Raw genomic sequence first — 24,587 nt, forward strand, 5'->3', positions numbered from 1 at the left:
GAGCCTGATTCCTCCAGCTCCATTTTTCGTTCTCAAGATTGCTTTGGCTCTTTGGGGTCTTTTGCGTTTCCATACAAATTGTGAAATTTTTTGTTCTAGTTCTGTAAAAAATGCCAGTGGTAATTTGATAGGGATTGCATTGAATCTGTAGATTGCTTTGGGTAGTAGAGTCATTTTCACAATGTTGATTCTTCCAATCCAAGAACATGGTATATCTCTCCACCTATTTGTATCATCTTTAATTTCTTTAATCAGTGTCTTATAGTTTTCTGCATACAAGTCTTTTGTCTCCTTAGGTAGGTTTATTCCTAGATATTTTATCCTTCTTGTTGCAATGGTAAATTGGAGTGTTTTCTTAATTTCACTCTCAGATTTTTCATCATTAGTGTATAAGAATGCCAGAGATTTCTGTGCATTTATTTTGTATCCTGCTACTTTACCAAATTCATTGATCAGCTCTAGTAGTTTTCTGGTAGCATCTTTAGGATTCTCTATGTATAGTATCATGTCATCTGCAAACAGTGACAGCTTTACTTCTTCTTTTCCTATTTGGATTCCTTTTATTTCTTTTTTTTTCTCTGATTGCTGTGGCTAGAACTTCCAAAACTATGTTGAATAAAAGTGGTGAGAGTGAGCAACCTTGTCTTGTTCCTGATCTTAGTGGAAATGGTTTCAGTTTTTCACCATTGAGAACAATGCTGGCTGTGGGTTTGTCATATATGGCCTTTATTATGTTGAGGAAAGTTTCCTCTATGCCTACTTTCTGCAGGGTTTTTATCATAAATCGGTGTTGAATTTTGCCAAAAGCTTTCTCTGCATCTATTGAGATGATCATATGGTTTTTGTCCTTCAGTTTGTTGATATGGTGTATCACGTTGAATGATTTGTGTATATCAAAGAATCCTTGCATTCCTGGAATAAACCCCACTTGATCATGGTGTATGATCCTTTTAATGTGCTGTTGGATTCTGTTTGCTAGTATTTTGTTGAGGATTTTTGCATCTATGTTCATCAGTGATATTAGCCTGTAGTTTTCTTTCTTTGTGATGTCTTTGTCTGATTTTGGTATCAGGGTGATGGTGGCCTCATAGAATGAGTTTGGGAGTGTTCCTCCCTCTGCTATATTTTGGAAGAGTTTGAGAAGGATAGGTGTTAGCTCTTCTCTAAATGTTTGATAGAATTCGCCTGTGAAGCCATCTGGTCCTGGGCTTTTGTTTGTTGGAAGATTTTTAATCACAGTTTCAATTTCAGTGCTTGTGATTGGCCTGTTCATATTTTCTATTTCTTCCTGGTTCAGTCTCAGCAGCTTGTGCATTTCTAAGAATTTGTCCATTTCTTCCAGGTTGTCCATTTTATTGGCATACAGTTGCTTGTAGTAATCTCTAATAATCTTCTGTATTTCTGCAGTGTCAGTTGTTACATCTCCTTTTTCATTTCTAATTCTATTGATTTGAGTCTTCTCCCTTTTTTTCTTGATGAGTCTGGCTAATGGTTTATAAATTTTATTTATCTTCTCAAAGAACCAGCTTTTACTTTTATTGATCTTTGCTATTGTTTCCTTCATTTCTTTTTCATTTATTTCTGATCTGATCTTTATAATTTCTTTCCTTCTACTAAATTTGGGGTTTTTTTGTTCTTCTTTCTCTAATTGCTTTAGGTGCAAAGTTAGGTTGTTTATTCGAGATGTTTTCTGTTGCTTAAGGTATGATTGTATTGCTATAAACTTCCCTCTTAGAACTGCTTTTGCTGTATCCCATAGGTTTTGGGTCATGTCTCCATTGTCATTTGTTTCTAAGTATTTTTTGATTTCCTCTTTGATTTCTTCAGTGATCACTTAGTTATTAAGTAGTGTATTGTTTATCCTCCATGTGCTTGTATTTTTTACAGATCTTTTCCTGTAATTGATATCTAGTCTCATAGCATTGTGGTCAGAAAAGATACTTGATACGATTTCAATTTTCTTAAATTTGCCAAGGCTAGATTTGTGACCCAAGATATGATCTATCCTGGAGAATGTTCCATGAGCACTTGAGAAAAATGTGTATTCTGTTGTTTTTGGATGGAATGTCCTATAAATATCAATTAAGTCCATCTTGTGTAATGTATCATTTATAGCTTGTGTTTCCTTATTTATTTTCATTTTGGATGATCTGTCCATTGGTGAAAGTGGGGTGTTAATGTCCCCTACTATGATTGTGTTACTGTCGATTTCCCCTTTTATGGCTGTTAGTATTTGCCATATGTATTGAGGTGCTCCTATGTTGGGTGCACAAATATTTACAATTGTTATATCTTCTTCATGGATCGATCCCTTGATCATTATGTAGTGTCCTTCTTTGTCTCTTGTGATGGTTTTTATTTTAAAGTCTATTTTGTCTGATATGAGAATTGCTACTCCAGCTTTCTTCTGATTTCGTTTTGCATGGTACATCTTTTTGCATCCCCTCACTTTCAGTCTGTATGTGTCCCTGAAGTGGGTCTCCTGTAGACAGCATATGTACAGGTCTTGTTTTTATATCCATTCAGCCAGTCTATATCTTTTGCTTGGAGCATTTAGTCCATTTACATTTAAGGTAATTATCGATATGTATGTTCCTATTCCCATTTTCTTAATTGTTTTGTGTTTGTTATTGTAGGTCTTTTCCTTCTCTTGTGCTTCTTGCCTAAAGAAGTTCCTTTAGCATTTGTTGTAAAGCTGGTTTGGTGGTGCTGAACTCTCTCAGCTTTTGTTTGTCTGTAAAGGTTTTAATTTCTCCATCAAATCTGAATGAGATCCTTGCTGGGTAGAGTAATCTTGGTTGTAGGTTTTTTTCCTTCATCACTTTAAATATGTCCTGCCACTCCCTTCTGGCTTGTAGGGTTTCTGCTGAAAGATCAGGTGTTCACCTTATGGGGATTCCCCTGTGTGTTATTTGTTGTTTTTCCCTTGCTGCTTTTAATATGTTTTCTTTGTATTTAATTTTTGACAGTTTGATTATTATGTGTCTTGGCGTGTTTCTCCTTGGGTTTATCCTGTATGGGACTCTCTGTGCTTCCTGGACTTGATTGACTATTTCCTTTCCTATATTAGGGAAGTTTTCAACTATAATCTCTTCAAATATTTTCTCAGTCCCTTTCTTTTTCTCTTCTTCTTCTGGGACCCCTATAAATCGAATGTTGGTGCTTTTAATGTTGTCCCAGAGGTCTCTGAGACTGTCCTCAGTTCTTTTCATTCTTTTTTCTTTCTTCTGCTCTGCAGTAGTTATTTCCACTATTTTATCTCCCAGGTCACTTATCCGTCCTTCTGCCTCAGTTATTCTGCTATTGATCCCATCTAGAGTATTTTTCATTTCATTTATTGTGTTGCTCATAGTTGCTTGCTTCCTCTTTATTTCTTTTAGGTCCTTGGTAACTGTTTCTTGCAATTTGTCTATTCTATTTCCAAGATTTTGAATCATCTTTACTATCATTATTCTGAATTCTCTTTCAGGTAGACTGGCTATTACCTCTTCATTTGTTAGGTCTGGTGTGTTTTTATCTTGCTCCTTCATCTGCTGTGTGTTTTTCTGTCTTCTCATTTTACTTACTGTGTTTGGGGTCTCCTTTTTGCAGGCTGCAGGTTCGTAGTTCCCTCTGTTTTTAGTGGCTGTCCCCAGTGGCTGAGGTTGGTTCAGTGGGTTGAGCAGGTTTCCTGGTTGGGGGGGACTAGTTCCTCTGTTCTGGTGGATGAGGCTGGATCTTGTCTTTCTGGTGGGCAGGTCCACGTCTGGTGGTGTGTATCGGGATGTTGGTAGGCTTATTATGATTTTAGGCAGCCTCTCTGCTAATGGATGGGGCTGTAGACCTGTCTTGCTCTTTGTTGGGCATAGGGTGTCCAGCACTGTTCGTTGCTGGTCCTTGAGTGAAGCTGGGTCTTGGTGTTGAGATGGAGATCTCTGGGAGATTTTCGCCATTTGATATTACATGGAGCTGGGAGGTCTCTTGTGGACCAGTGTCCTGAGGTTGGTTCTCCCACCTCAGAGACACAGGCCTGACGCCTGGCTGGAGCAGCAAGAGCCTTTAATCCACACGGCTCAAAATAAAAGGGAGAAAAAATAGAAAGGAAAGAAAGGAAGGGAGGAAGGAAGAAAGGAATGGAGGAAGGAAGGAAGAAAGGAAGGAAGAAATGAAGGAAGGAAGAAAGCAAGAAAGGAAGGAAGGAAGGAGGAGAAGAAGAAAGGGAATAAGGAAGAGAGGAAGGAAGGAAGAAAGGGAGGAAGGAAGGGAGGAAGGAAGGGAGGACGGAAGGAAGGAAGGAGGGGGGGAAGAAATGAAGGAAGAAAGAAAGGGAGAAGACAAAATAAAGTAGGATAAAATATAGTTATTAAAATAAAAAACAATTATTAAGAAGAAAAATTTCTATTTAAAAAAACAAACAAAAAAACCGGGTCAGTCTAACCCTAGGACAAATGGTGAAAACAAAGCTATACAGACAAAATCTCACACAGCAGCACACACATACACACTCACAAAAAGAAAAAAGGGGAAAATAATAGTATATCTTGCTCCCAAAGTCCACCTCCTCAACTTGGGATATTTTGCTGTCTATTCAGGTTTTCCACAGATGCAGGGCATTTCAAGTTGATTGTGGAGCTTTAATCCGCTGCTTCTGAGGCTGCTGGGAAAGACCTCCCCTCTCCTCTTTGTTCGCACAAAAAAAAAAACACCTGGGGTTCAGCTTTGGACTTGGCCCCGCCTCTGCGTGTAGGTCGTCCGAGGGCGTCTGCCCTTTGCTCAGACAGGACGGGGTTAAAGGAGCAGCTGATTCGTGGGCTCTGGCACAGGCCGTGGGGAGGGAGGGGCACGCATGCGGGGCGAGCCCGCGGCGGCAGAGGCCGGCATGACGTTGCAGAGGCGTGCCGTGTGTTCTCCCGGGGAAGCTGTCCCTGGATCCCGGGACCCCGGCAGTGGCGGGCTGCACAGGCTCCAGGAAGGGGCGGTGTGGAGAGTGACCTGTGCTGGCACACAGGCCTCTTGGTGGCGGCAGCAGCAACCCTAGCATCCCACACCCGTCTCTACTGTCCGTGCTGACAGCTGCGGCTCGCGCCTGTTTCTGGAGCTCCTTTAAGCGGCGTGCTTAAACCCCTCTCCTCGTGTACTAGGAAGCAAAGAGGGAAGAAAAGGTCTCTTGCCTCTTCGGCAGCTCCAGACTTTAACCGGACTCCCTCCCGGCTAGCTGTGGTGCACTAACCCCTTCAGGCTGTTCTCACTCTGCCAACTCCAGACCTTTCCCTGGGATCCGACCGAAGCCCAAGCCTCAGCTGCCTGCCCCGGCCAGTGAGCAGACAAGCCTGTCGGGCTGGTGAGTGCTGGTCGGCACCCATCCTCTGCGAGAATCTCTCCGCTTTGGCCTCCGCACCCTGTTGCTGCACTCTCCTCTGCCACCCGCAGTCTCCGCTCGCGAAGGGGCTTCTAGTGTGTGGGAATCTTTCCTCCTTAACGGCTCCCTCCCATTGGTGCAGGTCCCGTCCCTATTCTTTGTCTCTGTTTATTCTTTTTTCTTTTGCCCTACCCAGGTACGTGGGGAGTTTCTTGCCTTTTGGGAGGTCTGAGGTCTTCTGCCAGCGTTCGGTGGGTGTTCTATAGGAGAAGTTCCACGTGTAGATGTATTTCTGATATAACTGTGAGGAGGAAGGTGATCTCCGCGTCTTACTCTTCCGCCATCTTCTCGCCTCCGGCATATACTACATGCGGGGATATGCTTTGAGGAGGAAATTGAGAAATTTTTTTCTGTGGTTGTCCAAAAAACATTTTTAGAATAGAATTATATCTTACCAAGCTGTCCTTTAGATTTGTGGGAAAACTTTTAAAAAAAGACAAAACTAAACCTTTTTAGGGACTCAACATTCTCTTTTAACGAGTCATTACAGATCATAATAAATCTATGATAAAAAATGCTTTTTAAGCAACAGTAACAAGCGAAGCTTGATTTAGACCAGTGCTAGTCACTCTTCAGTGAGCATGAGCCCAGTAGAGGACTGTTGCTACACAGATTTCTGAGCTCCATCCCCAAAGGTTCCCATTTGGGAGGACGTGGGTGGAGACTAAGCATTTACATTTCATGTTTCGAATAAGTTCCTGGGTGCCATTGATGCTGCTGAACTGTGGACCACGTTTTGAGTAGCGTTGATTTAGGGATAACCTAAGAAGCATAGTGTGTGCTAACAATTTAAATTATGTTTTTCAGAAAAATAATTTCAACTGTTCCAGAAGAGGTCAGTGCCCAGAAACAAATATCAGTTCTGTCCAGATGCAAGATGATGCCAATTACTTCATCAACCATCTTGGAGTTCCCACCGTGAGGTTTACTTATGAGGACATCAAAGCATTAGAGGTGAGTGTTTCCAAAAATGCAAAACACACACAATATATATAGCAAACATGCAGAATTTTATTTTATCCTGGCTTTTTGTCTTTCTTACCCAAAAGGTTACTATAAGAAGCTGCTTCATTTAGAAAGTTATTCTTGTTGTTCAGAGGCTTTGTAAGAATACTTGAAAACATCAGCTCTTTTCAATAGTGTTGAATTCAATTTAAAAAGATTTATACTGTCACTCACATTTTCAGTGTGCTTCGCAGCAAGAAATGTGCAGTTGTTGGATTAACATCAAAACATAATTGTAATCTTCAGAATTCACAGAAACAGATGACATGTGCAATAGATTCTCCTCTCCTTGCCCAAGGGAAAGTGCATTTCATGTGCTGTATGTTAATGTGAGTCTTGTGGATTCACTTCCCAAAGTTTGTCAATAGTTTGCTTGCCTAAAAAGATGCTACTTTTTTTGTGTGTGAGGATACGAAGTTTTTTCCCAAAGAATATCACAGAGGCCTGATTCACCTTAATTAAGTATGTTCATTCTTCTGTTGGACATTAAGCGTTTTAATCTTTCTCAGAGTTATGTCACAGGAAACTCTTTCTCTGTAGATCCAAACCTGCTGAAAGACTTTTCCTTCTTTTACAAATTGTGCATGCATTATTGGGAGCTATTTGAAAGCCTCTGGGGTGGCCTTCTTGATATAACTATTTCATTCACAAAATAGTGGCTGGAAAATAGACTAAAGCCTTCTTTGTTTTTCAAATTATAGATGTTCCTGGAAAGTTGTGTTTAAATTATATTTTTATCAACGTCAGATATGCAATATCTTAATGTCTGATAGCTTTAAGCAAAAGTGACCTTTAGGTTTCTCTGTAGCCCTCTACCCTCACCCCTTGCTCCCTCAGTAGACACAAATGATCACTAACAACTTAAATTCACAGATGGAGAAACTCTGGGTGACTCCTATTGTAATGAGATGAATTCTTGGGTAATGCAAAAGTAATCACTGTGATTTATCTATATTTTTTTTAAATTGAATTTCCATGTGCTATTGCTGTTTGAAAACAGGGTACATTATAGAGGTATCTTTTCTCTTACCAAGACCACTACATATAATGAAACTGATGTATTAAGATATTAACTCAATTTTAATTTGCCTGCTTGATATCTTCTAACATCTTTTTATCATCCCCCCCCCATCCCAGCCCATCCAGCTCCTGTCATGTTAACACATTGAATGAAAGCTTTTATCCAATACATGTTTAATTCATTTTGGTTGAGTTTAAGCCAAGAATTTAGAGAGGCAATATAGTATAGCCTTAGGTATGGGACTAGGCTTGACTCTGAACTCAAGTAGTAGGCAAATGATTTAACTTCTTTCAGAATTGTTTTATAGATGAGGGAAACTTGGTATACTTATGCATTCTAGACAGCCATGGTAAGGATTAAATGAGATTATGCATGTAAAGGGCTTGGCTAACATTAAGCATATGATAAGGCCTCCAGTAACTATAGCTATCATCACAATTATTATTATCTGATTTACATATTAGGGAGGATTTCTAAACTTTTTACTTTTTCAATAAGAAGACATTAGTGGGAGGGAGGAGCTTGTTAATCGTTAAGGAAAACAAGCTTCTGAGGCTGAAGAGGTGGGATTTGATGAGCATCAGCTGGAACATCTGAGGTGTTAATGGGAGAAGATTTGGAAACAGGTCCCACTGATTTTCTCAAAAGGTACTATTATAATGTGAAACTCCTCAGGCTAAAGTTTATTCACTAGAACTGGCTTAGTCTGAAGAAGCTAATCAGTTTTTCAAATTATACACAGAATGTCTAACTCCCATCATCAAAATCATTTTCATTTTCTACTGTATTTGTCTCCAAAAAAGCAATTAAAAGAGAATCTTCTATGCTTTATAACTAATGACCTTGTTTATATTGCTTTAGTGTGGAAAATTTTTTTAATGGATTTGTGCCTTACAAATGTGAATGCTTGAGATGAGATAATTTTGAACGGTAAATTCTCCAAAGAACAGATAATGACCCTTGCTTTCTGTGTTAACCTATAATAGATATCTGTATACAATTATTAAGAGGAATTATAAACACTGAAAGGCTTTACCCATGATATAAAGGATATTTATGTCAATTAGTAAAACCAGGTAAGGAAGTTAGAGCTTTTTCCATGCAATTAAATTTAAAAAATATATTTATGTATTGCATAATATACTATATTTATAGTATGTAATATCTACCACTTATTGAGTGCTTGCTTTGCTAAAATTTTTATATTAGCAAATATTTTATATTACCTCATCTCATTCAATATTTATGATATCCCTATGAGTCACCTTTTATTATTAATACCTTTTTTTTTTTTCTGAGGATGAAATGGAGCTTAAAATCAAGTAGCTGATCCAAGGTCATAAAGCTAATAAATGGCCAAGATAGAAGTTGACCTTAGATCTCTTTAACAGTAAGCCCATGTTCTCAACTATTACACTGAAGTTTGTAAATTGGAAGCCCAAGGGCCAGATCCAGTCCACAAATACCTTTTGTTTGTTCTGCACTTTATTGAAAACTTGAATTTTTGGAAGAAATGGATTCCTTTTTTCCATGGAAACAATTGGCTAAATTGTGCATTATGATTACAATATTAAGAAAAATATTTCTTCAATACCTCTTTCTATCAAAAATTAGGAAATGAATGATTGATCAACCTAAAGCGCTACATGTTTCACCAGACTTGTATCACCTCTATTACCTGTTTGGCCCCTGTAGGAAGTGAGTTCATTATCTTTGCACTAATTTTGAGTAAAAAAGTTAAAGTCTATAATTTTGTAGTCCTTTCACTTTAAAAATTGTATATGCATTCTAAGTGTGCTAATTTATACTCATATTTTTGAAGAAACTATCCATTTAAAATTTATTTAAATGATTATAATGCAAGCCTTAGAATTTCTGACAGTTTTTTAAATCCAGCAAGGTTGATTATAAATCTTTTACACTCAATTTCAACAAGTAAATAATGATAATAAGAGAAAAATTACCTGTAGGAAAGTAAACTAGTGCCTTAGACACCACTTTTTATGGACATATGGGATATTATTTGTTCTAAAATTATTTTTTGATGAAATATGACATTTTATAAAATCTATTCCCAATATTTCATACTATCCACATTCCCACCAACAATTTCTCCCTGTAGTTTCTCTGGATGCCTGTATATTGCATAGATTGCTTGAGGCACCTTTCATCTTTAGCTTTTTTGGCATCTATAATTTTCCAATAATTAATTTTCACAAATGCAAAGCAATCTATGGGTTTGCCAAATGTTAGAATTATTCCTTCTCATAAGATATCGCCTTGTTAATTGAAACATCTCTAGCTGTAAACTTCATTTAAATAAGGTTTTCAATTTGTAAACATTGTTGCACCTGTTAGGAGAAGCATTCTGTGCAGATTAAATACAATGCAGTGATTGCTGAAAAAGAAATGAAAAAACAGATGCTTTCTGATTAAGAGTGCAATATTTATGACAAGCTGGTGGTCCAATACACATTTCTTCTGTCACTTAACAGCTGTTTCACATAATTTTTGTTCCAGATCAGTATATTTTCTCTATATAGGGCATGTCAGAGGGTCTGGCTTTCTTAGTATACCAAAAGATCAATCCATGCCCTAGTAAGCTTTTTATTACAGTTTGAAGGTCTGATTCTTCACTCTGTTTAACCTTATATTTTTTGCTCTTCTGCTTTAAAAATTCCTTTTTAAACCCAATTTACCTCTATAATGGAGCATTTAACATTTAAATGATAATGAGATAAAACGGTATGATAGATTCTATATAGCAGGGGTTTTTGCATAATTGTTTTAATGCTTTTTGGTAACCCAGAAAATGAAAACCAAGTCGCCTAGGTATTTTGAAACTCTTATTAATTCTTTTTAAGTTAGATGAGTTAGATATCAATTCTGATTCTTAAACTGATAGACAGCAGCATGAGCGTGTGTATGTGTGTGAACTTTAAGGTAATTTTACGGGGTGAAAATGATAATTTGTGCAGATACAATACACATAAACACATTTTGGAGCAAAGTAACTCATAGTTTACATGTTGATTCTTTGTTTTATTCTACTAAGTTGAAGAAAAACTTATCTTACTTAAATTAGAAATCATTCTGTCATTACATTTTCTGTTGGGAAATTAGTCACTGTCATTGTTAACAGATAATAAGAGTTCAAAAGTCAATTAAAATCTCTTGACTTGAGACCAAATAGTTTGTGTAACTATGCATAAGCTGTACTGATGTTTTGTAGTATCTGATATAATTTGTTTTATACTGATAGCTATACAACTAATTAATGTCACTTAGAAATGAGATTTTACCTCTTCTACTTCAAAATGTGCCAGCTGGAAACAGGATGGAGAGGGGGTCTTCAGTGTTCTCCCTAGCTCATTCCTTTTCTTTGTAAGTTATTTTAGGAAAGGGAAAATATCAGAACAAAATATATGGTATGGTTATTTTCAGGTCAGACCTGCTTCATTTAGAGTAAAGATTTTCAAACATTTTGTTCTAAAAACCCATCTGCACTCTTCGAGTACTGAGCACTCCAAAGAAAAGAGCTTTTTGTTTATGTGAGTAATATGTACAAATATTTACTATATTAGGAGTTAAAACTGAAGAAATATATATAGTATTTATTAATTCTTTAAAAATGTCAGTAATATACTTGTTATAAATTAATATAAATAACATATTTTTATAAAATATAATTACATTTCCCAAGACAAGAAAACATAAATGAGAAGAGTGCACTATTTTACATTTTGCCAGCCTCTTTAATGTGACTTAATACTTGGTAGCTGGGTCCTCATATCTGTTTCTGAATTTAATCTGTTGTAATGTGTTGTTTTGGTGGCAGTATATGAATGAAATATGGTCTAATAGTCTTTTCATATAATTACAGACATTTTTCTTTGATACTATACTGAAATGGCAAGTATTAGTTTCCTAAATGTTAGTTCCAGTATGGAATCTGAAACCCTATTAATGGACTTTCTGTACCCTATACACTTATGAATGTAGAAAATGAGAGTGAAAAAGCTGTGTAATGTTACTATTATTATGAAAATAGATTTGGTCTCAGGGACACTTGCAGGTCTCTGGACCACATTTGAAGAAATACTGATTTGGGGAAATGACCTTGGTTTAACTGTTCTACAGTAGGCCCCTCCGTATCCACATGCAGAACATGCAGATATGGAGAGCCAAATTCTACTGTGTCATTTTATATAAGGGACTTGAACATCCATGAATTTTGGAATCCATGGGGGTGTCCATGGATACTGAGGGATGACTGAGCTTTATCCTTTATAATATCTGACTAGCTGTTTAACTTTGCCGTTACAAGGATTTTTTAAAAAATTTATTTATTTTTTAAATTTATTTTTGGCTGTGTTGGGTCTTCATTGCCACGTTTGGGCTTTCTCTAGTTGCGGCGGGTGGGGGCCACCCTTCACTGCGATGCATGGGCTTCTCACTGCAGTGGCTTCTCTTGTTGTGGCACATGGGCTTCAGGTGCACGGGCTTCAGTAGTTGTGGCTCGCAGGCTCTAGAGCACAGGCTCAGTAGTTGTGGCTCACGGGCTTAGTTGCTCCGCGGCATGTGGGATCTTCCCGGACCAGGGCTCGAACCCATGTCCCCTACATTGGCAGGCGGATTCTTAACCACTGAGCCACCAGGGAATTCCCTGTTACAAGGATTTTGAATGTAACCTGTGTTTACCTTTTTTGGTCATCTTTGAGTATTACCATCCCATTCACCTGGCAAACAGCATGAAGTAGGGAATATAACACTCTCATAAACTGTGACTCTACAAAGGATTCTGTTCCTTGGAATCCTTCTTTTAGAAGGGAAGGTTAAACCCCAATCAACAGATCAACCGTTATAGAGCAGACTTGAAAAGCTTTGACTGTACAGTATATGAAATGCCTGTCACAGAGGGAGTGCTACTAAAGTTGCAGTATGCTTCCAAGAGCCTGAGGAGTAAACACAAGAAATTGAAATATGAGACAAATATTGAAAAGACAAGAATGGAGAAACTCTTAAGACTCAATTGGATAATTCAAAAGATCATATTTCAAATTGCCTAATATTTTGAAACGGCTGGGAGGAGGACAGATTCCCCTACAATTGTCCTTGCTTGGACTTCTAAGTAAGAATATTTATTCTGAATGCCTACAATGATTGGATCAAAATATATAGCATACGCACTGTATTTTAACTCTAACGCTATTTTCAGGGATGATCTTGTGATCATGCCTGTTATGAGGGGACTTGTTTTATAATGAAGTTTTTGATAATTTCAATAATACCACTTACAGTAGGTTTAATGATAGACCAAGTTGTAAATTTGGCAACATTTAAGTTAAGAATATAAGACAATTCCAGATGTGATTTATTCAGATATTGGTTCATTCTAACACATTCATTAATTTAGCCAGCAGTTAGTTATTAAGCATTGTTTGTAATCCAGCACTCTGTTAGAAATACAAAGATGAATTGAAAAATGCCTTCTTTTCCTCACAGTGGCCACAGTCTAGATTGGGACTCAGACATATAAACAATCAAATAAGTCAGTACAGTAGACATTGTCTTAAATGACTTCCACTTAACCAATTTGTGGGATTCATTGACAATTTTCATTCCCTTAAAACATAATGATTAATGCTTAAGGCTTGAAGCTCATTGTAATGAGATCCTTCCTGAATTTTTGCACACTCTGTTCTCTCTGTTTCAATGGTATGTTTGCCTGGAGTCAGCTCTATTCTCAGACTTACGTATGCCCTTTGTGTTTGTTTTTAGTAACTAGGTAATTTAATTGTTACATAAAATTATGAATCATGAGTATGAAAAAAATGACTTCTTAGAAACCTGTAGCAATAACACTTTAAAAGGTGAGTTGCTAATAAAGAATTGATGTGAAATGGTCCAGGCAACTCTCAAAGTTGGGGAAAATTGTAGTCATCTAAACACATTCTGCACTCAGCATACTTCAAAAATGTCTTTAATAATTCCACTTTAAATAAAAGGCAGCATGGAATGTAGATAATATATGACAAGAAAGAAATCATAGAACTTTATTTAACAGATCAGTATTCAGAGAAAAGGCCTCGGCTTTACATGAAAATATTGGCCAATAAACATGCATGCACAGGTTTTCAATTAACATGTAATATTTTACATGTGTAGTGTTTTGGTTTGTTTTACTGGTTACTTATTTGAATCAGCTTCTAGATATTAACCTTCCAATCAGTGGGACAAATCATATTGGCTAAGAAGAGGGCTTTTACATAGAGTGAAATGAGGTCAATAGATAGAGGCAGAGTAGTATCAAGCAAAATCATGTTTAATAAATACTCATGTAACATTTGTGGTACACATTGTTTTGTTCTAAATCCTTTAAATTTATTCATTTAATTTAATCCTTGTACTTATAACTAGCACTTATAGTGAAGGTACTAGTATTACTACTTTCATTAAAGATGAAACTGAGGCACAAAGTGGTCAAGTAACTTGGCCAACATCACACATGTATCAAGTGATAGAATTAGGATTCAAACCTGGCACTCTAGCAACAGATTTCTGGGCTCTTTTCCCTACTCTTACACTATTTCTCAAGGTTTTTGAGATAAAATGAATTAGTTCTAAAATGCTTTCCATCTCCCACTGCATTCAGAATAAAGTGGAATGCTATGGTACTTAATTCCTATTTTTTATAGTTTCCTTTGCCAAGGTTCTAAACATTTCATCTTTGATGACTCTCAAAGTTAGGTAACAACTGGAAGTGGGTAATACTTCTTAACTGAATTTAAAATGAGCCATAATTTATATGTAATGACAAAACTGATATTAATGTTCACTTATAGTAGTTTATATATTCTTTTACAAAACAGAGACTAAAATTAGATTCTAAGCTATCCAAAGTTTACATTTCAAACAAATATAGGTAAATGCATTAAAAAGCATTAGAGGAAAAATCTAATAACACCGAACTACTCTAAACCTGAATATTTAGTTTCCTAAATTTTAAAAATAAAAATTGAGGGCTTCCCTGGTGGTTCAGTGGTTGAGAGTCCGCCTGCCGATTCAGGGGACGCAGGTTCGTGCCCCGATCCGGGAAGATCCCACACGCCACGGAGCGGCTGGGCCCATGAGCCATGGCTGCTGAGCCTGCACGTCTGGAGCCGTGCTCCGCAACGGGAGAGGCTACAACAGTGAGAGGCCCACATACCGCAAAAAAATAAAAATTGAATTTGGTTTTGCTCATCTGTTTTTTCCTTTGTAATATGATATTTTAACTGTCCATTTAATGTGAAGACCAGTAGCTTTAATATGTCGTACTTATTCCATCCCCTGTTTCCTAATTTTATTTCCAAGGTAATTTTGGAAGATGAGGAGATGGACAATTTTGTCTCTCCTAATTTCAATGATAACGCTACATTTCTTTAAGTAGAATATTTTGACATCTGAAACTATTTTGGAGACTAATTAGATGAATGTTTTAACTGAATAATTAAAATGTTAAGAGTAGTATTGGTACCCGTATGCTCTAACTATAAACTTCAGAAGGAAATGGCCTATCTAGAGCTCACATAGCTGTGGATGGTGACTGTGGCCATGAATGAATTTCCTTCTCCATTCTGTCCACAATTTCTTCATACTATTTTATTTGCATCTGGAATTGCGGGTCTTCGCTATCTGTTTCACAGCTTAGAGTGTTTCACACAGAAGGTTACAGTTTTGTTTTTTAAATAAGCAAATGTTTCTATAGAAACTACAAGGAAGGATACAACATTGGCCTTGAAGTCTCATAAATGTTAAAATATAAAAACATGCATTGAAGCCAATGCTACTTAGCTTATACAGTTTGCTATTGCTTCCTCATGATAGTGCTGGCTTTTATGTTAGTCTCAAGAGAGCTTTCAGTTGTCTTCAGTCTCCTTTTGTGATGCTTCTGTCCCTGTGATTGTAAATGAATGGAAAGAATTCCAAAAGAGAGCAAAGTATTTATCAGTATTCTCATTGCTACAGTCTCTTGTCAATAGCTTTAGCATTGAAATTATTCTGACCCAATTTTCTCATATCAGTGAAGAACATTTTAAATCTAAATAGTGTAGTGTTTCTGTGGTACTAATAAGTGGGCAAAAGTGGGAAAAATAAACTATAGCTTTATGCACATGGTCGTTTTCAGTTTTTCTTTAAATTAGTATCTTGTCACTTTATTTTTATTTACTGGTAGTTCTTATCAGAACATTAGAAATTTTACACATACTCATGTTTAGAGATAACTTCTAATGTATGACTCAGATATATATATATATATATATATATATATATATATATATACACACACACACACACATATGTGTATGTATATATATGAAAGTTGAATTTTAAAAAATTTTGTGTTAATATTGCTGAGATCTAGTCTTCGAAACAATAAAATCAGATTAGGACAAGGATCATGGCAGAATATTGAGATTAAATTCAGGGCACATCTTCATGTAGCGGCCATACGGCCCAGGTTAGGAATGGTTGCTCCATTGACAGTCACTGGTTTACAGACTCCCACCAGTTCAGGGGTGACTTTGGATAATCAAAGTGGTCAGGGTGAAATCAGAGGCCTCTGTGGTGAGAGGATGGTCCTTAAGTGTGGTGGGTCCAGAGATGTGCCTGGCCCGACTATCTCTGATGGACTGATGGAAAAGAAGCACTCCTAGATTCACTGACCTTTAGAGCAACACTGTTCATTGAACATAGGTGGTTTAATCCATTCCTCTGTAGTACAAGGAGATAGAAACTTAGCGGGATATGGTACTTGATTGAAGGAGTTAAGAAGAGAAAGTACAGACTTAATTCTCCCTATACCCAGCTGGTTGCTTCTATCTACAGCTCCTCCCTCTCTTCTAAACTCCTATTCTGTACGTTCTATTCATTCTCTCACCTCTTTTCTCACCTTCTCTCTCCTTTTTAGTCTGGCTTCTTCCAACTTTTCCTACACATATGGTCTTTCTCTTCATATCCTTTCCTTCTTTTTTCATCCCTTGCCTTTTCTATATAATCTTCTACTTCCACTCTTTTTGACCCCCTCCCCATTTTCTTTATTTTTAATTTTTTAGTTGATTCTGAAATTTAGTCTGTTTCAATTGACTTGATGTCTTTAATTTGCTTAAAGGCAAAGCCATATCCTGGTTTTCCCCTAACACTATGAGGCAGTAGTATAAACAGAGGCCATTATATCATATGGCTAAACACTAAATATTTAAATATTATAACTCAAACTAAAAAAACTCTTAAATAAAAATGCTCTTTCCTCGTGATCTGACAAATACATGTTTAAAGTTATGAGGAAGGAAGGTTTGAATTTAATGTTCTTAGACTCCTGAGAATCCTGTGGCAAAATGTGATGACTGAGGAGGAATTGGTCCCCAGCCCCTGACCCTTGATCCTTGGTCTACACGTTTGAGTACAATCCGTAGCCACCATAAACATCTGTTCCTCACTTACTCCCTGGGCCTATGGTCATGCACTGGAAGCATAGTCTTCCCTGAAGGTAAGAGACCTGAAGAAGAGGGCTGCCCAATCACTGGAAGCAGATTGGGACCATCTAAGCAGGGAATTCTGAGATTCTAGAGCTCAGGGTAGCTAGAATTTGATCTAGAAAGGAAGTCATAGACCCTGAGTGGACACATCTTCCTGTGTTGATTTAAGATCTAAAGACCTTGGAAATGAAAATGACTAAAGTCTAGACCCTAAACTTTAGGTATGCCAAACTATAGAAAGTCCTGGTGTAGGTCAGATAAGTATTCTTGAATAAACTTGCTCAAATGCCTTCAGTCTGTAATTTAATAATATGAGTCTTTAAGAAAACTTAAGATTGAACCAGTTATTATAGGATCTTTGGCAGTATCAGCTAGGTGTTCGCCTAACCTGGGTTCTAAAAGGTGTCGCTATTCAATGGGTGTGACCTTGAGGCTATGAGGTACTCACTACAGCAAATTATTTCCATGGTATCGTTGAAAATATGTTCCAAACTTTCAAGCTTAAAGAGACATAAAAAGAAGTAAAAAGTTGTGTCTGGGAGGTGTGTTTTAAAGCAACTGAACAAACTGAGCAAATTTCAAGTGCTAACTCTCTGCCATCTATTCCATTTTAAAGATTATGACCATGTACTACTGTGAGAAGTTTGTAAAACTGTGTGTGTTATGAGCCTCAAATGGTGTGTATATGCATACCAACATATTTGGAGCAGTATTTTGAGCAAAAGTATATCTGGATATTTTTTAACAGAAGATCATTGGAATTTCTGTGTTTGATTCTTAGTGAGACAAATATAAATTATGAACTAAAACACAAGTCAGAAAACTGGAAAGAAAGTAGGAAATGTTGGTTAAGAATTTAGTCAGAATTAATTCAGTTTTCTTATATTTCCTTAGTAGCCACAGTTCTTTTGGTTATGTCTTGCAAAGAGAATCCTGCTATGTAGCATAATATAAATAAAATATTATACCAGAAAGCAAAATAATTCTACTCTTTGCTTGAAACATCGTTATTGGTAATATTACATTTGTAGATGGAAACTTTTTTTAATTAATATTTTGATCATGGTTACTATGTGCTTACAAACCTTAATTCCTCTCCATCTTTTATTCCTTCTTTCCTATCTTTAATCAAATGTTGATCATACTGTGTATGTATTGTTCTCATTTATTTAAGATAATAATATAGTTTCTCATATTGTTTTAAAAAATAATGCATTGCAGGGAACACCCCCAAATTCCTTCTCTGAGGCCACCATTACCCTCATGGCAAAACCAGACAAAGACACTACAAAAAAAAATTACAGGGCAATATCTCTGATGGATATAGACATAAAAATCCTCAACCAAATATTAGCAAACCAAATTCAGTAATACATAAAAAGGATCATAAAACCTAATAATCTGTAATATAATTGTACTATAATTAATGCAACTATTTACCTATTATTGGATAAGTTTGCCTGCATTGTTTTGTTATTATAGGTAATCTTTCGTAGAACATTTTTAAACTTGATATTTGTTTCTCTTTCTTGTTCTTCTGGGATATATTTCTAGGCATAAAGTTTGGGTCAAAGTATTAATATTTTAAACCTCATATTGAAAAGACCTTCCTGAATGGTGGTACATTTTAAAACCTTTATGGAAGAGCACTAGCATGTCTTTTAATCTCATTCTTGCTAATAGTGTGCATTAAAAGAAATCTTTACCAGTCTGCTAGGTAAATTTGGTATCCCATTGTTTTAATTGATTTCTCTTATATTAACTTATTCAATATTAATTTACTAAGTTATGAAAATATTTTGTAAGGATATCCAATGTAGAGTCTGTATTTGGAAATGAATATGTTGGCATAAATCAAGATAATTAAATCCCCTTCCTGATATAAAAATAGAAATAATATGGCACAGATGTTAATTGCAGGATCTACCCTAAGACATGATAAATTTGTAATTAATTTAATAGTCCCACGATGATATTTTTAAAGGAGTCTATGTTTAAGTTTGCCAAGGCATGAATCTTTCTGCAAATCAACATACTCACATTTTGAAGGCTGAGCTTCAAGAAGCTTTAAAGCATCTGGATTGTTGAAGCTAGAAAATAGAAAATGTGTGACAACTAGGTTGACAGGTATCAGATTGCCTTATGAAAGTTCCAATATATTGTTGCAAACTACTGCAAGGAAGTAGTATATCCAATTCCTTCAACAAGGTCATAGTAGTTGCTAAGAGGATGGGAGAGAGGGGACAGTGAAAAGAAATGGAGTTAAACGTGTACATAAATCAGAGTTTAATGATTCCAAGGTCATAATTTTAAACTTATAGGTATTTGCTTTTAGTACTGAACAAAAGTATATGTGTGTGCTTAGGGATGGGGAGGGGGTGCAGGTTGTTAAGAGGCCGAGAGCATGATTAATGTCCCTGTCTAGTGGGCATGCCACCCCTTCAAAATAGCTGGTGCTGTTACTACATTATGATTAACCTGTAAGGCAACAGAAAAATAGACCTGTACCACATTGCACTCTATTATTCCCTGATGTCATTTTCAAGAAGTGCCATAGGAAAAATGACACTTCATCATGGGTGAATGGGTGGGTGGGAAGGGGTTAGTGTGGGAGATGGAAGAAGGTATAGTTTTCTGAATCTCCATGCTATTCATGATGTCTCTATTTTGTCTGTTTTATTTTTGGATTTTGTCTCTGCTTTCATATATAATATGAAGCATTTCTCTGAAAATGAGGAGTGGGCTTTAGCTTATTTTAAACAGAAGATATAATTCTGATGCTAAAAGAAATACCATATTTGTAGGCCTAGTAGTTTCCTAAAAAACATTTGTTAGACTTGTTTATGTTTGTGAAAAATATTTCAGAGAAAGGAAATAACGGAAAGGAACAAATGTATCATGGTATCAGGAAAGGAATTTAAGCCTTCACTTCCTTAAAAATATTAATTATCATCATCAATTAAGTTTAATTGAGCACAAACTATGTGCAGAACACTCTGCTATGCATTAAGAACAGATAAAGCTATGATACAATCCATGGTGCTCAAGGGATTCATAATCTCTTTAGAGCATCCAGGCATGAGCATAAACAAATAAATGGCAATAAAAAGAAGCCAAGGCTCAGTGCCAAGTGATTTCTGTAGATAGAAAGGATATCTGAGCCATAGCAAATAGAGTGATTCATTTAAATTTTTCATTATTTTTATTTTCTTAGAATTTACATATATATTTAAAAACTTTTAACATTACCATAGATTCTTGGACACTTTATGAAATACAGAGGCACACACCATAGATAAAGTAAATCTCAAGAGTACTATGGGTGAAAAATAAAATCTGAAACTATACCTGTCAGATGATAAATCAGAGAAAAAATTCAGCAGAGAGCAGGTCTTACAAGTCTACAAACCCCTGTGCCTTTCCAGAGGTCAAAGTGACAGCACCAGGAGTACAGTTATTCCATACTAATATTTAGGGTCAGTTTCTGGAATCATCCATTTATAAAGGCATCTGTAAATAACATCCTTTAAATCCAGAATCCAAACTTCTGGAAATACCACCTACCCAGGACATATAGTCATAAGCCCATCCATCCAAACTCCTCTAATTCTTTCATTCCTTCCTTCCTTTCTTCCTCCCTCCCTCCCTCCCTCCCTCCCTGCCTTCCTTTCCACTGGATCTGTCCTTTTTATTTTTTTATTAAAATATAGTTGATTTACAATGTTGTGGTAGTTTCAGCTGAACAGCACAGTGATTCAGTTATATATATATATATATATATATATATATATATATATATATATATACATATATATATGTGTGTGTGTGTGTATATATATATATATATATATTCTTTTTCAGATTCTTTTCTCTTATAGGTTATTATAAAATAAAGAGTATAGTTCCCTGTGCTATATAGTAGGTCCTTGTTGGTTACCTCCGAGCTCTAATTCTTGAAATTATTGTTGACTATTTTCTTCTTCACACCCCAATCAATTCTTCTAACTCTTATTTTTGCCAGTCACTCTATTGCTGAGTTCAGTTTATTTTTTCTTATTATGTGTCTCATTGCTATCATTTAATCTCTAATAGTTGCTGCCTAATTCAAGCCATTCATTACTCCACCACATCTGGACTTTGTTCTCCTAATTTGGAGCCTTTCCTCCCACCAGTTCATCTTGCAAACTGCTCAGAAACTAACCTCCTAAAAAGCTTCTTTGATTACTCCCCTCCTTCCCATTCCTTTCCCTGGCATAACAACCTTCCACATTTTCCAATGAATAAAGCTTAATGGTCCTGTAAGTAACATAATCCTTCCCTGAAACACAGCTATTGTTTTTTTCATTCTCATGACATCTAACAGGGTAATGCCTTAAAGCTACTTGTATTCTCTTTTTCTCCTAATAGTATATTATACTAGTTGAGGCTATAGATTTTGTCCTAACCATCTTTGCATACTGCATTTTTTACATAGGATATAACAATAGAACCATGAAATTAATTAATCTATACTGAAACAGTGTATTCGTTTCTTGGAGCTGCCATAACAACGTACCACCAACTGGGTGGCTTAAACAACAAAAACATATTGCCTAGCGGTTCTGTATGTTAGAAGTCAAGATCAAGCTGTCAGTAGACAGGGTTGGTTTCTTCTGGTGGCTATGAGGAAGAATCTGTCCCATGTTTCTCTCCTAGCTTCTGGTGTTTTGCTAGCAATCTTTGGCTTTCTTTGGCTTGTGGCAGCATAATTCCAATCTTCACACGGGTTTCTCCCTATCTCTGCCTTTGTGTCCAAATTTCCCCTTTTAATAAGGACACAGTCACATTGGATTAGAGCTCACCCTAATGATCTATCTTAACCTGTTCACCTACAAAGAGTCTATTTCCCAATAAGGCAACACTCAAAGATACTGGGGGTTAAGACTTTAATATCTTTTTAGGAGATACAATCCAACCCATAACCAACAATAATATATCACCTTAATGTGTACTGCAGAAGATTTTTTTTTTTACGAAATCAGTTTGTAGATTCTCACTTGACTATGTTGCTATTCTTTTATCCCTGAAAGTGTTCATTTGATCCTGTGAACTGCATGTAAAATGTCTTCTTTTCTGTTCCTTCTATTTCCCCTTTTTATATCTTTTCCTGTAGATTCAGAACACTTGATATCAAATTTCATTCCAATTCTTTTAAAATAACTTTAGCAGTTTGGGTCAGGAGGCCCTGATAAAATATAGAAGTATTTCCAAGTGACACACTGTACATTTGTTTATGTTCCAGTTAGCTGGGTTCATTGGTCTGCATGATTATCTAATCACATTACTATACAATATTGCAAAGTAGAAGTCTGCATAAGCTTTCCATGATTGGTCATCATAGAAAATAGAATCTTGATTTGCTATGGTTCCAGATGGTGGCTTGCTTATAATAGTTTAGATTTAATCACGATCATTATAAACTAAACGAAGCTAAATTATACTATTTTAGAGAGAATTTTCATGTTGTTTGCAATCATAGGCTCTTGCAGAAGGCCTGTCCTTATCCACTGTAGTGACAGGAATAGATTATTGTCGCGATGACATATTTTGAATGTTGCTGTTTTCTTTACCATAAAGAATTACTCTTTAAAATTAGTGTTTCCCTGTTTTGAATGTTATTTATTTGCTATTTATCTTTTGAACACATACAAGTAGAACATTTTTTTGATGTTGAGAAACTTTCTATCCAGTAACATGACAGGTATGTTGAGATTATTACTAATATTATCAATTTGTTTTCAGAAAATATTTTAGTGTACTTTAGTATAAAATGTCCCTAGTTTTATTTAAATAGTTTTTAAAATTATTTATTGGCAGATATAAATTCAGTATGGAATATTTTATGCTAGCTGTCCAGAACCTAGCTCAGTACAGCTTACAGAACATATATTTTTACCACCTAAGTCATAAGACTTGTTTTCCATATCTTCAGTCAGACTTAACTACAGGCAAGAAGAAGTGAAAAAATTCTCTGTCACATTATTCACAGGCCAGACCAAGACACTGTAATACCATGGCCCACTAAGCTAATTTAGAAGAAAAAAAATGGGAAGAGGTTTTTAAAAGATGGCATTTACATGTAATATATGTAGAAGAGTTTAGGGTTTGGACAGTTGGAGATTGTATCCTCTTTAGAGAGAATGCATAATGACTTTTATTTCTTTTGAAATATGCATAATGTCTTGAAGGTAACTTTCAGCTCACATTAGCACTTTTCAAAGCAAGTTTCCCATTTCTATGAGGGTAAAGGGTACAACATACTTGAACTTTGAAAAGAGTGAATGTTTGCTTATCAACAATTCAGTCATTTTCCCTCTTGTTTGGGACTTTGACTCCATTAATCTATGAGGAAAAACCCTACTATGATCATAAAAGTTGATGTTTTCCATTAAGTTTCATACCTAATCAGCCTTGTAAGAATATATCTCTAATGCTAGCTAAAGTATGGAATGCTGTTAAGATCTGTTAGTGGAGATGAGTTTATGTATAACAGTGTGGCATTTGGAGTTAGGATCTCTGGATCTGAAACCCAGCCTTGTTTCTTACTGGCTTGTTACCATTTGCAAGTTAATTTTTTGGAGCTATAATCTTCTCATCTATAAAATGAGTGTTATAATGATACCTGCCTCATGATGACATTGCATATTATATTGGGGTTTCTCAACCACAACACCATGACACTTTGTGCCACTTCTTTGTCCTGTGCTTTGAGGAATGTTTAGCAACATTGCTGGCCTCTGTTTACTAGATGGCAGTATAGTGAACCTCTTCACAACTGTGACCACCAAAAATATCTCCACATATTGCTAAATGCACCCTGCAGGGCAAAATCACTTGCAGTTGAGAATATTGAATGAATATCAATATTTAAGTTTATACATATAGAGCGAGCTTTGCATACTTCCTGGCACATAATAAATGCTCAGTAAACTATAGTTCTGATTATCACATAATAAACAGACATTTATAATATCTTCTTTGAAGAGCCATACTATTTAAGAGCATGAGAACTTAATAAATGAATTTGGTAAAGTAGCAGGATACAAAATTAATGCACAGAAATCTCTTGCATTCCTATATACTAATGATGAAAAATCTGGAAGTGAAACTAAGGAAACACTCACATTTACCATTGCAACAAAAAGAATAAAATACATAGGAATAAACCTACCTAGGGAGACAAAAGACCTGTATGCAGAAAATTATAAGACAATGATGAAATAAATTAAAGATGATAAAAACAGATGGAGAATTATACCATGTTCTTGGATTGGAAGAATCAACATTGTGAAAATGACTATACTACCCAAAGCAATCTACAGATTCAGTGCAATCCCTATCAAACAACCAATGGCATTTTTCACAGAACTAGAACAAAAAAATCACAATTTGTATGGAAACACAAAAGACCCCGAATACCCAAAGTAATCCTGAAAAGGAAAAATGGAGCTGGAGGAATCAGGCTCCCTGACTTCAGACTGTACTACAAAACTACAGTAAACAAGACAGTATAGTACTGGCACAAAAACAGAAATATGGATCAATGGAACAGGATAGAAAGCCCAGAGATAAACCCATACACATATGGTCACCTTATCTTTGA

The 24,587-nt window shown here is 36.0% G+C and overlaps 1 protein-coding gene across 1 annotated transcript in view; it reads left to right on the forward strand.

Annotated features, from left to right (window-relative positions):
• NAALADL2 (N-acetylated alpha-linked acidic dipeptidase like 2) overlaps positions 1-24,587 on the forward strand; it is a 1,506,494-nt gene that overhangs the window by 1,217,411 nt on the left and 264,496 nt on the right. Inside the window, exon 12 of the mRNA XM_059063915.2 lies at positions 6,206-6,352. Within this exon, the coding sequence (XP_058919898.2) occupies positions 6,206-6,352 (147 nt within the window). The remainder of the gene's footprint in view (positions 1-6,205; positions 6,353-24,587) is intronic.

This window comes from Kogia breviceps, chromosome 5, assembly GCF_026419965.1.
Source record: "Kogia breviceps isolate mKogBre1 chromosome 5, mKogBre1 haplotype 1, whole genome shotgun sequence".
In the NCBI taxonomy this organism is placed as follows: domain Eukaryota; kingdom Metazoa; phylum Chordata; class Mammalia; order Artiodactyla; family Physeteridae; genus Kogia; species Kogia breviceps.